Source organism: Chaetura pelagica, unplaced genomic scaffold (genome assembly GCF_000747805.2).
Source record: "Chaetura pelagica isolate M959 unplaced genomic scaffold, ChaPel_1.0 scaffold76, whole genome shotgun sequence".
Lineage (NCBI taxonomy): Eukaryota > Metazoa > Chordata > Aves > Apodiformes > Apodidae > Chaetura > Chaetura pelagica.
In genome coordinates, this window is record NW_009970723.1 from 3,984,366 (window position 1) to 4,000,241 (window position 15,876).

At 38.0% G+C, this 15,876-nt stretch overlaps 1 protein-coding gene across 1 annotated transcript in view; it reads left to right on the forward strand.

Moving 5' to 3' along the window:
- The first annotated feature begins 4,021 nt into the window (after window positions 1–4,021).
- Window positions 4,022–15,876, forward strand: part of LOC104396634 (carbonic anhydrase 13-like) — a 12,016-nt gene continuing 161 nt past the window's right edge. The window contains exons 1-6 of the mRNA XM_010006492.1: window positions 4,022–4,046; window positions 4,227–4,463; window positions 7,902–8,020; window positions 11,326–11,421; window positions 12,579–12,641; window positions 13,527–13,682. Coding sequence (XP_010004794.1) covers window positions 4,022–4,046; window positions 4,227–4,463; window positions 7,902–8,020; window positions 11,326–11,421; window positions 12,579–12,641; window positions 13,527–13,682 — 696 coding nt within the window. The remainder of the gene's footprint in view (window positions 4,047–4,226; window positions 4,464–7,901; window positions 8,021–11,325; window positions 11,422–12,578; window positions 12,642–13,526; window positions 13,683–15,876) is intronic.

Genomic DNA, 15,876 nt, shown 5'->3' on the forward strand with positions numbered 1-15,876 from the left:
ACTAGCTCGTGACATATTTGGGGTGGAATTTGATTTTCTTTCTCTCCTCTTCTCTTGGAGCCCCCAGCAGCTGAGGCGGGCAGTTCTTCATCAGTCCATCTCCTTTCTCCCACCTCTCACAGGACACTAAAGAGGCTTGGATATCCAACACGTCACTGCTCGTCACTGCTCATCCAGTTTTATTTCTCAGCTTTTTCTCTTTTTATGCATTTATTTTATTGGTTTGCCTTGTTTAAGTCTAATATTATCTTTTGCAACCAAGGAAATACCAGCACAGTGAAATTAATGAAATTTGGTGCGGTCATATGTTAAAACTGACTTCCTGAAGAGCTGGAAAGACATCTGCATTCACTCTGAGTTCTGTGTTTGTTACTTGCAGTGCTAAAAGTACTGTTTTTATAAACACAAGGGGGAGAAATGCATTTGCCCCTTAGCGATAATAACCACAACACAAATCATTCTGTGTGTTAACTGTCAAATATTACACGTACATGCTTGCATCTGTGGTGTATCTATCTATAAGGATGTGGTCAGACTGGTATACACAGAATTAAATGTTCTTCCCTGAAATGCAAAGAGGCATTATTTTATGTCTGTGCAAACCTTGGCAGTTGCTTTCCTGCCACTGTTCTTGCCTCACACTTTTGGTGATGCCTATTCCCTAGCTGCTTAAGGTTCCAGTGAAGAGAGGAGTGTTCTTGCCCCTTCACAGAAATGATGTTAGTTAACGGGGGAATTGCCTTAGTTAAAAGATAAATCAAGAATCAATTGCCTTCAGTTTACTATTTGTTCAATAAAATATATGGGAAGTACTTACATGTGTTGTCTTTTACTGCAAAAATATGTCTTGGTCTAGTTACTACTGTAACACTGAGGTGTTTTATAAATACAAAGGGTTATAAAATCCTTGCTGTGTTATTTTTTTTGCCTTCCTGAGAAGAATGACATAGTTTTGATGTCAGCTTTAACAAACAGCACTTGATTATAGCCATTTTTAATTTCTTTTTATTAGAGCTAATCTTATTGCAAGCTAATGTGCAACCAAATTACTTGCTAACCTGTCTTTATAAATAGAAGTATTTTGGATATGACAAACTGGGCAGTGAAATCTTTTTAGGAATAAAGGAGGATGTGATCCTGCAAAGAGCAGACCATACCAAACTGCATATAATAACACACTGTCAAAAAACCCCACAACTATTAACTTTTATGTATGTCCTCTATTTATGCAAGTATAGAGGGTATAGAGGGTCACTGCAACTGACCCATATTCTGTGATGTCTCTGCTAGGCTTGTTTGAAGTTAGTCTAATCCTTTGATAAAACACATCACCTTTAACTCCAGCTGGAGTTAAAAAAAGCACCACTGTTGGGTGCTATAATGACAAGCTCGTAAGTCTCTTCCCTGTGAGATTCAGTTCACGAACTTAATGTGTGCAGTGCTGGAGGGTACCATTAAGTAGTGATAGTCTAATCTAAAAGTGACAGCCATGTGTACCACATTTGGTAACTCTGTGTCCAAAATAAAGGCATGCAATCTTCTGGGCAGATGGTTCCGTTTCTTGTCCTGAATCTTAGTCACAACAGCTTTGATTGTAAAGAGCTACTAGGAAATCTCGTCTAGAACAAGAACATTTTTCCATGAATAGGAAGAAATTTTGTAAGTTCAAAAATCAGTATATTTGATTCAGCAAATTAAAAAATGAATGGAGGTGAAGCTCTGAGTTACACATTCCTGGTTATGTCTTAAATTACACATCTAGAAAATTAAACTGTACATTATGTTGAGACAGAGGCATGTAATTCAGATCCAAAGTCAGAAGAATTTTCATTCTGGAGATCCCACTGGCTTAAATCTGATTGTACATCATGCATTTGAACATCTTGTTCATGTTCTAACTGTAATGTGTTGTTTTCCAACAGTCATACACAATGTTTCCTTTGGAATGGAATCCATAGTGATGCATTGAGACAGTTTTCTTAGACTGGCAAGAATATGATAATTGTATTAGACTCCTGGTAGATAATCCAGTAAGGTCAGCTCTTGATATAACCAAGTGATGAAAAACGAGCTGATATTTCTCGATATTCTCCTGTATTTTCTGAAATATCTTATTTCTGTCTGTCTCATGTTACTGACAGATGTTTAATCACCAAAGCGAAAGATTAGTTTGGTCATCTTGCTAAGGACAAATACAAAAGCAGGTTCAATGTCTTTTTAGAAGTGAAGTTTATTGTTGAATAGTTAGCTGCTGCCAGAATCACAGCCTTGGGTCCTCTTTTTGGCATATTCATATTATTTATTAATCCAAGTAATTAATATTATTTACTGTACAATAACTACTTGCTGCTGAGATGGAGCAATAGGGCCAATAAATATATTTTGCCTTTCTTCAGATTAGGAATATCCTAAGCATTACAATTAAGTAGCAGTAAGCTTTTTCTAAGCATCCTAAATCACAGCAGTTGCTTAGATATAAATGATGGAACGGTGGTTCTTCAATTCATAAAATTGTACCTTAAATCTCCAACTACAAGGTCCTAGGATCTAAACACAATTAATAAAACAAAATTATATCATGATAAACTGTATGTAATTAAAATATTTAATGGATTTGATGATCATTTGTGAAGTAAGAAGAATTCAGTTTAAACAGCTTTATATCTCAAACCAGAAGGATTTTTATCCTCTGCCTTAGAATTGGTTTCCTTAATGAGTTTAGTTAATGAACATTTAAAAAAGGACTTTTTAAAAAGTCAAGTCTGAAGGCCCTTGCTTTTGTTCTACATGAGGTTTAGGTCTTATGTTAGTCTTCAAAAGCTGCTCCTTCCTTATTCCATTTTTTCATGCTGTTCAGAGGAGAGTGGGGTGCCGCCCAGGTGGTTGTGCAGGCGGCTTCCCTACGGCACCATGGGACACTGATTTATTGCAGAGGTGCTTGAGTTATTTTAGTACCTGTGAGTTTCTGAGCTATGTTCACTTCTCTTGAAGTCAAGGAGAGAAAAATATCTGACAACTTTTGATGTTAGGCTATTAATCACAGCATTAATACATTTTAATCCTTTTTTGTCATTATGTTTATTTAAGTCCTAAGCCATCTGGAAAGACCAAAACCAACAGGCTGATTTTGAGATCAATTGCCTTCAATACAGGGAGTTAGGAGGATTTCCAGTGATGCAGATTTTACAGGATCATGTTCTGATGTTAATATTTAAGTTTTTCTCATATCAAGTCTCTCTTAGTTGATTTATTATGCTTCTTACCCATAATAAGCCTGGAGGAAAAACAAGAGCTTTGCTTTTTACGATACTGAAAGTAGCCCTGCAGACATTTCCCTTACCTTACCCTCTTTTCTATCCTGAACCTTGTTTGACATCTTTACCTTATGGAACATACGCCCCAAAGAATTTATTGTTCCTGTTTTTCCTCTATGATCTCTTTAAGCATGGTTATTATTCAAATACAGTTCAACGATGGCACATTTATTCTTAATGGGGACTCTGATGTTTAGGAGACAAGAACAGATACCTCACACATCTCACCAATGAAGCTTTTCTTGACATTTTAGAATGGCATTTGCCATTTTTCTAATATCCATATTGTTGATATACAGAGACAATGCTTTTTATCAGACTTTTGGCTGAGCTTGCATGGATAGAGGAAGGTTAACTCCAGATCACTAGTATTGATTAACAGATTCTTTAGTGTGTTCATTTCTAGCTAAATCTGGTGAAAGTTGGTACAAATCTGTGTCTGGAAGATCTGCTCTCATTTATCAGCAGGAGGTAGTAGAAACCCAAGCCTTGCAGAGGCAGCACTGTCCTGAGTATTCCTGTCCTTAGCCATGTTTTCATCAGCACTCTAACTGTGCTTGTATGTGCTTGTGTGTGTAGACTTTATGGTTAGAGGGTGACTCTCTTGTCTTGTGATAGCTGGTTTGCAGGGTTCATGTGTTGGGAGGAGGTAATAGGTTGTGCAGCTTAGGTTACATTAAGTAAATAGCTTAAGTAAAGGCTACCACATGGCCTATGTGGCCTTGTTGAAAGGTAAAATTCAGTTGGATGCATCATGCAAGGTCGATAAAGGGCTCCTGAGAACTGTTGTTGCAACGTAGTGCAGCAAAAGAACCTGAATATCTTGATCTGTGTTTTTCTGGTGCATGCTTTTTGAATTTAAAAGATGCAAACAATAACAATTCAAGCAAAGTCTTCTTTTATTCAAAACAGGGCACTGCCATCAGTTTAGACTTCTCCAATGTGTTGCAGGGCCTGCCCACTGGAAGGAGGTATTTCCTATTGCTAATGGAGACCGTCAGTCACCCATCGACATCAAAACTGAGGAAACCAAGTATGATCCCTCTCTTCGTCCTCTAAATCCGAATTATGATCCAGCTTCTGCTAAAATCATCCTTAACAATGGGCACTCTACCAGTGTGGAGTTTGATGACACCGTCAACAAATCAGGTTTGTTCCTTTCCTGTTGCACTGTGTCTTCTTCCACTGTTTATGGATAGAGTACATACAGCCTGGGCATGTCTCCCTGCAGGGTGTGAACTCCTCAAACAGTAAGACACTGCTCCTCCAGATGAGAGATTCCTTTTTTTATTTCTGTCTTTCAGCATGAAACAATGTGGGAACATATTTGGACATGAGTTTGAGGTTGTGTTTCTCAGAAAGCACTAAGATTCCCCTTTCACAGTGATGGTTTGGTCCACCCCAACCAGCTAGATGGTGCCAGCTTCCCTGTTTGAACAGTGTTGTGTGCAATTTCTCAAATGCTGCTCTCTCTCACTGCAGATGAATCCTTTGTGTCTCATTACAGGTTCATTCCACCCGAATCACTCAAGTCTCTTATCTGACTTTAGCTGCAGGTTTGGTTATATATTTTTTCCATTTTTACAATCCATACCTGGACTTCTTGTGTCAGGAAAGAGCTAATACAGAACAAATGAAATATATCCCAAGTGGTCCCCTTTCTTCTCTGAAAAGTGTTATTGCCCAGTCTTTCATATGAGGATGTAACTTCCCTTTTTGGAAGGAATAATTCTTATGTAGGAGTTCTGTGGTTTAACATAGGCTTTGTCATGTTAATGCCTTCATCTTTAAAGCCTTCTCTTGGATGGCAGGCAAGCTAGCACACCTTGCCTTAAAACTGTACAACTGCAGCTTCTGTGAGCAATAAATTAGTCTTGTGGTTGGTGGGGCTTAGCTGAGGATCCAAGCCCCTATGGTGTCTTCACAAGGGTCAAAACCAGATGAGGCCTGATTTGTGATCACTCTGTTCATTAGTCCTGAGGAACTACTGGCTTGTAGTGGCAGGAGGGAGAGATCTAGATGGAGGCAGCATTGTACTTTGCTTTCCTGGACAGTCTTAGTTTAATTCTGAAATTTCCTGTCGATACAAGCAACACTGGCTGTTGCCTGAAAGCCATCAGCTGACCATCAGTGATCTGGTCTGAACTCACGGGACCTCCCAGAATTAATCTCTGCTTGAAGCCTAGTAGGCGTGGGTGAACTAAAGCACATCTCTTAGAAAAACATGCATATCTTGATTTCAAAATTTCCAGCGATGATGAACCTACCAGAACCTTTGGTAAGTTGTTCCAATTGTTCATTACCCTAACAATTAAAAAAAACAAAATTACACTTTATTTCTGGTGTAAGTTAGATCTATTCAGTCTTTAAACTACTATTTATATATATATATATATTTTTAAGTAATAAATATGAATATAAATGCACTGACAACATCTTCAACTTTTTAACTCCATCCATGAAGTGACAGGCCCTGAACATAGATTTTTCTAAACCCTACATTTCTGTAGGCTTATAATGGTACCCAAGCAGTGGTAATGTGATCCTCTTCTTACTGCTTTCCTCAGACCTCATCTCCAAGGATATAGTTTGTGTTACAGCAAAGCACTGACAGATGTTGATTAGGTAATAAACAAATGTAATCCTCAGTCTCTTTCAGGACACTTAGTATCTGCTCTGTGTTCTTCAGTCCACATATATGGCTTTACATTTTGGCCATTGTCAAGCTTTACTTATCCAAGAATTCAAATTCTTCTGTATCCATAAACTGAGTTTTTCACTGTTTTTCCTAATATTTGTCACTTACAAATTTTATCAGTAATGTTTTTGTTTTCTTTCAGGTCATTGATCAAAAAATACTGAATTTTGTAGGGCCAAAATTTGGCCTCTGGGGCATCCCTGTGAAGTAAGCACTCCTGCCATATGGTGGTTTTATGAAAAAAAAAAAAAAACAACAAATTAATTGGTACTAAATACATTGGCATCTCTTAATACATTATTAACTGATTTCCATGTGAACTATTTCTTCACTTTGGTCAGCATTGTAACTGGGCTGTCAAGGCTGCAACTGCTTGTATAGTTCTTTTTATCCTTTTGGCTGCCACATTAGCTGCATTCTCTGGAATTGGTCAATTGGTGTTTCCAAGACCTCGTCTTCCATTTCTTCTCAAACTTTGAGGTGCTGATATTTGCCTGAACTAGCTTCTGACGGACTCAGTTACTGTTGGAATGGAAGGGTTTTGCCATCACTGTGGTAAATATGGCACAAATACATCATCACACCATTTTCCACATTTTTCAGCAGAAATATTTCATTGAATGGTTCACATCATTTTTTTTTCTTCAGCCAGCTGGAACACCAGTCTTTACACATTTCTAGGATCATTTGCCTCCAAGTCTTCAGTCCTTAAAAGAAGGAATTTGCTTTAGGAGTGCCATTCCCCATCTGCTTTGTTAACTAGGTTTATAGGTTCTGTAAAAGCATGTTTTTGAGTTGAATTTTTAAGGAGATCAAATATTTTTCCCCACAGATAGACAGTTCTAGCTCCTTTTCATTAGCCAGGCTAATTGTTTTAGTAGATAAGCAACTTAGGAAATTCTTTTATCTTTATTTGGTGGTATTTTGTTCCGAACAAAGTCTAGGTTTTGGACTAAACTTAGAAGAGAGAGAAAATTATTATTGTCCTCCCCAGTGCTCTTAATTTAAAAACCATCTGGTTAGAGCTCCCATCCTTTCCCCTTAAAATCTCTGTAATGAGCCAGTAAACCAGCCCAGACTAATTCCCAGACTCTCAGAGGAGATACAAAGCAAGGAGAGTGAGGTGATTTGTTCTGAGGTGAATAAGGAATCTCTCTGAATGAGATTTGCATTCAGGTTTCCTTGAAGAGATTGGTTCCAGTTCTGATTAGCAAAAGGTGACTATTTGCAAAACCAAAACAAGTAATAGCCCACCCCTATGCATGCTTAATTGAAATAAATGGCTAATTAGTGCCAGTAATATTGCAGTTGTACAGTGCCTATATGGTGCTGGCTTCATTTTATGTAAGATAACATATGCTCCTTTTTCTCAGACTTCAATTTGATGTAACTTGATCTAGTTGCCAATGACAGAAAAAGCCTTGAAAACTTTTTTAAGCTCCACCTATTTCCTCTCCATTTCAAAGAGGATAAGAAGTTCTGTTATCATATTTTTCTGATCCTCCTCTTTACTCCTAAAACCTGTTTTTTAAGCTGAATTTCCAAGTGATCCTTCTAAATACATTTAAGAGAGGAAACCACTTGCAAAATAGAAATATTTTTCTGTCTTATGAGAAATATCCAGCCCATAGCAAAACAATTCTGATTATAACAACCTACCCTTTTGTGGGCCATCACCCACTAATCTACACATAAATACATTTTTGAAAGTCATATGCTGAAAAAGTGAGGATTTCTCTCGTACTTCAATGAAATGGGAAGCCATCTGAGAAAGCTTATCCAGAAGAGTAGGGGACTGCTCAAAGTCTGTAGTGTGGTGTGAAGTTAGAGGATGAGGGCAGCAGTTCCTGTTCCTGCAGTGAAGCCTTTTCCTCTGCTTGGGTTTGCAGTGCTGACTGGGGGGCCACTCAGTGGGACCTACAGGCTACGCCAGATTCACTTCCACTGGGGATCCAACGATGACGCTGGCTCTGAGCACGCGGTGGATGGGATAAAGTACGCCGCAGAGGTAAGGCTTTGCGTGGAGCCATCTGCACCTCTAAGCTTGTGACTAGTTTTCCATTATAAAAATTACGTTGCCCCTCTTCTTCCCGCTGTTCATTCTACCCCCATTTTACCAAAAGACAAGTGGTCTTCCTGAAGTCTTGCACGTTTGGTCCTTTCTCAAAAGAGAACATATTTGAAAGCTTTGGAGAGGATTAAAAAAGGAGTACAGAAGACAAGAGCTTGATCAGAGCAAGACTTAATGTTCAAGAGTTATTTTTAAACTTTGTCTTTCACTGTCTCTTCCTTGGAGAATATTTTTAAAGTCAGCTTCAGTTACAAAACACAGAATTAGTTGATTTGGGGCCTGTGCAGTGTAAAAATTATGCAGGACTTAGGAGGGTTGCATTTTGTGGTGCTTTTGGCAATGTGATGATTATGACTTCCTTTGAGAACTGCACCTTAATATCTGTGGGGTGCCTGCTGCCTCTGTAGGAACTGCATTTCATTGGAGGCAACATGCCCCAGGGAGAAGTGCACCATCTGCTCTGGCATGGAGAGTTCCCTCCTGCTCTGACTCCTTTGGTGCATATGTAAATCTACAGTAAAAAGTAGTCTGTGTCTCATTCCTCTTTGCAAATGGAAAGAACATGGAGTATTTTGATGAGACTGAGATCTTTAACAGGTTCAGACAGTGAAGGGTTTTCTGGGGTTAAGAAGAAGTAAAAAGTATAAAAATAAAATGGTAATGGACAAATTAAAGGCATAATACTGAAGAAGAAAAAAAATACAATGTATGCACAGTGATGTGATCAGATTTTGCTGGAAATGCTATAAGAGATGGTGGTCAGAAAAAAAAAACACAACAGTTTTCTAAAACTAATGGGGGAAAGTGATATTTGCGGTGTTTAAAGGCTTATGTTTTCCACAGGAACCAGGTGAGACGGAATATAAAGAATTAATAGAGGTGCTTTAAAACCATTAAGTACCAAAACCAAATTTCTAGCTGAGAAAACATTTTTTTTTTCTCATCTGAGAAACCAAATGGAAGGAGAAAATATCTGAATTTCTAGCCAGTCTAAAAACCTTTCCACTACCTGTTGGTTGGGTAACCCTCCACAAGAAGCTCTCTAGATGGCTTTGGGATAAGAAACTCAGAATTAAGATCAAGGCTTCCGAGCACTGTTCACACAAAACAGAATACCTGTGGAGAAGACATGAAGATGATTTCAGTGCTCACCTTCATAAGGCAGATGTGTAAGATTTGAAGAAGAAGCATCAGCCAAGTCAAAGAAAGCATGAGTATATAGGTAAAGAAGACTGCAAGGTTCAGCACCTTAATCCCACCAGGAAGCAGAAGGGATCCATGGCTCCATTCTTTGTGACAATGTATGGTCTGATCAAGGTCTCTTCACAAGCTGCAGTGACAAGAGCGGTGGTAAGACGGGATATATTCCTTACAGAGAAGTCACAAGCCATTGAGAATGGGGCTGTACCCAAAAGTGTTTCACAGCTCTCTTTGGGGGTTTTCATTTTTAGGGGGGTTGGCTTGGGGTTTCTTTGGCAAAGCTATGAGGGAGTGGGCTTTATTTAGTTGCAAGAATTTTGCTTTCTGTTCTGTGTCGTTTTTTTCTTTTTAAAAAATCCACAATAAAAGTCAATTCTGACTGAGAGTATCTGTTTCCTTTTTGTGTATCTAAAAATGTAATTGTTTAAAAGCTGTTCAATGTAGCTTTTACGAACTTCTAATAGTGAGTGGTACAGGCACTGTGAGTTCCAGGAGACGAATGCATCTGAGAATGGTTTAGTGGTCTGTGTTCTCCTCATGGTTTAGCTTACAGTATTTTTAGAAACTTTCCTTCAAGGAAAGCTCTGAAGCTGTGAGAAAGCATGTGTTTCATTGTGAGCATGCATGTATTATTATTGATTTCAGTGGGATTCCTTACTTGCTGGAAGTAATGTTTCAGCACTTCAGAGTCCAAGTGCTTAACAAACATTAATTTTACCCTGTAACATGAATCAATGGCTCTGCTTTACAGATACAGAAAATTAAAACTCCTAGAGGTGAGGCAAGTACTTAAGAGTAAAAAACTACACATTCCTAGATTCCTATCTCAACCACACAGCTGTATTGCTTCCCATAGAAAGCCTTTAAGGCAAGTTCCAGCTTTCCTAAATTGCTCTTTCTTTAGAGGTCTTGAAGTGCTGTGTTCCACAAACAATACTTTTTTTTTTTCAGGGATTCATCCCAATTTAAGTCATTTGCTGGAGCTGCTTTTCAGCATTCCTGAAGAGTAAAAGTTCAAAGTCTGAAAAGATGGTCACCAATTTTAGAAAAGCCAGTCCCATGCCCTGTTTCTGACCCTCTCATTCCTTATCTAAAACTTATGGGTATTAAGATTTTCTAATCCACTGAGGACTTCCCAAAGTAATTAATGTTTGTGAAGTACTTAGTCTGAAGCACTGTATGTGTGTGTGTGTTGTCTCCAATTTGGCAGTCGGATCGTTGCTCTAGGCTTGGATGTCTTGGTGCTTTCTGGAACCATGAGTTCCCACTGCAGAGCGTGGCCAGGATTTAGAAAACGTGACTTAGCAGACGGGACTGCGGCAGTATGGGGATAGACATCAAAAGCTTTTCTTTTCCCCACCTGGCTAGGTGGTGTCTTTAAGCTGCTTAAACAACTACCACAGGACAGTTCCAGAATAATGTGCGTTGGAAAAGTAAATACTCAAACCTGAGATAATCAAGCTGCTTGTAGATGTCTCACTACTGGTAATCACAGAAAATGACATTTCAGAAGTATTGAAATTTTAATGTTCAGCTTAAACTAAACAAGGGAGAAGGGGTCAGTGCAAGTTTAACATGTGTTCCTCTGCCTATTTTCTAGCTATTTATGTAGCTGATTAATGTTACTGAAAGTTAGATTAAGGAAAAAGAGGAGCAAAAGAATGATGACATCCTCATGATTTTCAATCACTTTTTAAAATCAGCTGTACTAAAAATGGATTTAAAAGCTTTAGGTATATAACCATGGGGTATCTTGTCTTAGCTTCTCTGTTCAAATTCTGGGGACCCAAAAGCAGTTTGCCAGGCACTATGGTGTGCTGATTACTTCTAGATTTTTAATGATCCCATCCAGTGGAAATGCCCTTGCCATTTATGTGAACTACATTCTTACCATTTTAATTAAATATTTGCATTTAGAAAACTGAATTGCTCTGAATACAGAAGAGTGAACTAGACTATCAAAGCCAGTAAATTTGCAGTATTAATTTGTGATTCTTTTTGTTCAGCTGGAGTTGATGCTTTCTGTGTCTCTTGCTTTTCAGCTTCATGTGGTCCACTGGAACTCAGAAAAATACTCCAGTTTTGTTGAGGCAGCTCGTCAGTCAGATGGATTAGCAGTCATGGCTGTATTTCTGAAGGTAAGAAAAAAAATGCCTCAGCCCTAATAAATCTTAATTATGAGCCCAAAGGGATGATGGTGATGGTTGGTATAAACATTGCTAAAGAGATACTTGTTTTATATGGGCATTACATTTTAGTTTTTCTTTCATGCTGTTTACTTTCTAATTTAGAAAGCTGTGCTTCCTGGAAGTTTAAAAATACCAGATTAGTAGGTTTTCAAAACAGTGAAACTCTTCAGTGTGCCTAGTCTGCATTTTTGTACTACATACGATGTGGAACTTAATTAATCTGTTCCTATATAGACCCCAATACCTTGTGCCTGACTACGAGGTCTGTTTAGGAGAGTGATCTGCTTTGGTTCAAATGCTTCTCCCTTTGTTTCTGTGCTGACAGTTTCTTTTGAAAACTCAAAAATCCTCCACCCCAGAATCTGGAGAATTGCCTTGTAATTGTTATGTACCTCTTTGCCTCCTGCACATGTTGTAAGATAAAATTCAACTCTTGTAACAGCTTCCTTGTCTTATGTACATAGAAGCAGTTGGAGAATTTACACAATCCATGACAAAGGTCAGAGCTTTGGTCAAATCTGTAGTTTCTTTCTGGCTGCTGAAGCTTCCTGGCCACAGCTAGTGCTGGTGCTGGTGCAGGTATAGTCAGCAAGCTATTACTGCAGTTGCAAAGCACTTCTTCAGTAATTCTGTCTTTCCAGTTTACATTACAATTAATCAAGCTACATTTCACTGCATTTCTTGGCACACAGATTCTGTTTGGGTTATGTAAGGATGATGTTTTCACTGTTTTAAGCAACTTATATTTCAGACGTAAGCCTGAAACTTGTAATATTCTGCATATAAAACATGAAAAATAAATTGCTATTTCTTTCCCTGCCTTGTAATGTTTATGGGTCTTCTGTAGTTGAAATGATTACTAAAAGTAGCCAGAATAAAAATGTGAGCAAGAATAAAAATGTGAGCAAGAGAGGGAGTATTCTTACAACCAGTACTAGTTATAAGGACCAGCAAGTCATAAGCTCCTACTCACAAAAATCATCAAATCTCACAGTCATTTAAATAAAGTTATAGAAACCAATTTTCTTATGCATTTGGTTTTGGATTATTTATTTTTGCTGTTTTTCTCTGGACCTCAAGTGTTTATTTTTCTCTGGTGTTAATAGATTGGTGAATGCAACCCTCAGCTGAAGAAGATTACAGACCGCTTGGACACCATCAGAATCAAGGTGAACAAATGCTTCTAAAAGAACACTAATGCTGGTGGTTGCTTTTGTTGTTTTGGGTTTTTTTTGTAATCTGGCTGCTACTTCCTCAGCTTTGTGTTCCCTAGTTTCATAGCTATACATATCTAACTCTCATCTGGGGCAGTTCTGGAGCAGTCTTGGTAGGTAAAGTTGAAAACTAAGCAGAAAAATAATTTTTATGCAATAAGAGATCAGAGGAGAAAGCTAATTCCTCAGATAACCTGACCTCTGACAAATCTACTGCTGTGAGAATGTTAAAAAGAGAGTAACATAATTTGTGGAAAGCTGTGAAGAAGATGAGGGAAAGGTTTCCTTCCCTGTTGCTGAGCTACAGGGTGAGAAATAACCTCCTGAAAAGTGGTCAGCCAGACTCATATTTGTACAGGCAACTCTGGCCTGATAGCAGGAACAGGGAGAAGAAGTAACCCATGGGCCAGGGAGGAGTGAGCAGGGAGGGCAGCAGGATAAGGGACCTGCTGGGTTACTTCACTATAAATTCCACCTTGAAAGTCTGACATCTGACCTCTCTCCCTCCAACCTCCATCCCATGACCACTTATAGCTGTGGGGAGCCTATGCTAACACAGTCTTTGGTGGTGTCCTTGCTGGCAGCAAAGCTGTCACAGAGGTAAGACCTCATCAGAGGGGCACTGTCTGTCCTGCTGTCAATATCCAGGATGCTGCCAGCCCACCTCATAGTGGAAAAAAAAACCTGCCTCCTTTTGCATGACCTTGACTTCTTGCTTTTTAATAACATTGACCCCTTTTTTCCTCCCCTCTTTTTAACTTTGTGTAAGAATTATTTTTCTAAATATATTTAATCTAGAACCACCATGAGTTGTTTTGTTTTGTTTCTGTTTCTTTCAAGGGTAAAAAAGCACTATTCACAAACTTTGATCCTAGCTGTCTGCTTCCCAAGTCCCTGGACTACTGGACTTATTTTGGCTCTCTCACTGTTCCACCTCTTCTTGAGAGTGTCATATGGATTGTTCTGAGAGAACCCATAAGTGTTTGCTCTGAACAGGTACTTTTTAATTTTTCACTGCTATAGAAATGTTGCTTCTGTAAGACTTGAAATTGTAAATGCCACCCAAATATACATAGTTTTTGCAGATCTTGGCATTGCATGCCTTATCTAATTTTCAAAGGACAACAAGTGTCTATCAGATTTATCCTGACTTCTTGTAGCCTCTATTTGCATAATAGCTATTGTCCATTAAAAAACCAACAACAAACAAACAAACAAACAAAAAAATTGCATACTCTAAAAATTAACAATCAAAAATAACCCATAGGAAACTTACAGAAATAAAGGTTCTGGTGACACTTGGAATTCTACTCAACTAGAATACTTGCTTATCCTGCTCAAACGTCTTCTCTGACATTTTTGTTTGGCAATCAGTAGCAGATTTCTCCTTGCATTCCAGATGTGTAAAGCTTGGTGAATTTATTAGAATAATGAGAAGCAAATAAAATTGTAGTAAGTTGTTTTTTATGTTAGACTATCTTAAGAAAAGTGTGATGCTACCTAGCAGAGTGTACTTAGGTAGCGTCATGCTATATATTAACGCTGCAACAGTGACACCCAGTGGGCTGATCATCTAAGGTATAACAAGTTTTCCCCACTGGAGACACTGAAGTCTGCCATATCATAGTTCCTAATATTGGATGTTGATATGTATGCCACCTGCAATATGTTAGCAATATTCTGGGCACACTGTAGCCCTTAAGATTTTTGTACCACAGTGTTTCTCTCATTTGTGGTCAATATTACAAATACCTCAGAAATTTCAATACCCTAGGTCACATCCTCGTCAGAAATGGTGACTTCAGTCTTTGCACAAAAAACTGTTCAGACAGTTCACTAAATGGATACTGGTTAGTCAGGAGACCTAATATTCTGTTTGTAACTGATTTTGAGTCATATGTTTGCTCAGTGTGTGTGGTTTTTTCATCTGTATCCCTTCCCCACTCCCCTCAATCTGGCTGGAATTAAAAATTGTGTTAGGACATCAGTTTCCCAAAAACAAGCCATTATTTAGGTTAAAAAGTTATTATTTGGGCTAATATATACCTAATACATTCTAAAATGTGAAATACTGTATGCAAGCACCCATGTATACTAGGTAAAAAAAAACATGGTGTTGGAAACCATGTTAAATACAGTGATTCTTCACTAACCATTTTTCACAGACTGTAGCTATATCGTATGTTTTTAAGTATAAATGTGCTATATTCTTAAAAATATAAGAATGCATGTAGCTAAAAGTGTTTGTTTCCAGTAATGTCCACCATTGTGATCAGTCATCACCATGACTGATACTGTTTTGCCATTAAATTTTATTTCTCAAGTTTGTGTTCTTTGGGGCTTTACAGTTTGCTACCTACTTTTTGGTGCACTTTCCAAATTGAAGAAATTAAAAAGAAGTTGTTTTTTTTTTTTTAGAAACTCACAGGGAGCCTGAATTTTCAATGTTATCTGTAGAATGGGGTGAAGTAAGATAATATGGACTTCTTTGCTCTTAATGCAGTTAAGATGCAATGTGCTGTACAACTAAATGCTCTATTATAATGGAATTATTTTTGTGCTATTCTACCCTTGGTAACCTAGAAGGGAAGTAAGTTAGTGTATAGAAATAGCAAATATTGGAAATACTAGAAATTAGACAAAATACTAAACTTCAGGTCAGAAATCAGACTCAGATTTCCTGAGGTTTAGGCATGGAGTTCTGATCTGAGTTTCTGCTGAGGTATGAATAACTGCTTGTTCTGTGTCTTCACAAGGGAAAAATTTGGAATCTCTCCTGGTTTGAGTACATTTTTAATAAATGAAAAGTGCTAATTACAGAAGCTTTCTATAACACCACACCTACTATTCCAGGTTAATTGTGAATATACTCTTTGAACAAGAAGACACACAGGTGCACGTAATGAGTCTGATTTTTGACACAAAACATTCCAGAATCTCTAAACTATAAAATCAATCAATCAAACAAACAAAAAGATCCCTGGTTTAGATCAGGCTATGAAAGGCAAAGTGTGAATATAGGAAACAAATTATCCTTATGCACAGTTTCATTCTGACACATATTTTGGGAGATTTTATCAGTAGTCACTTGTAAGAAATGGTGAAATTGTCATTCCTCACATGCCATAGAAAAAACAGGTCCATTCTTCCTGGAAGATAAAAGATTGCAAGTAATATTTCCTACATGCTT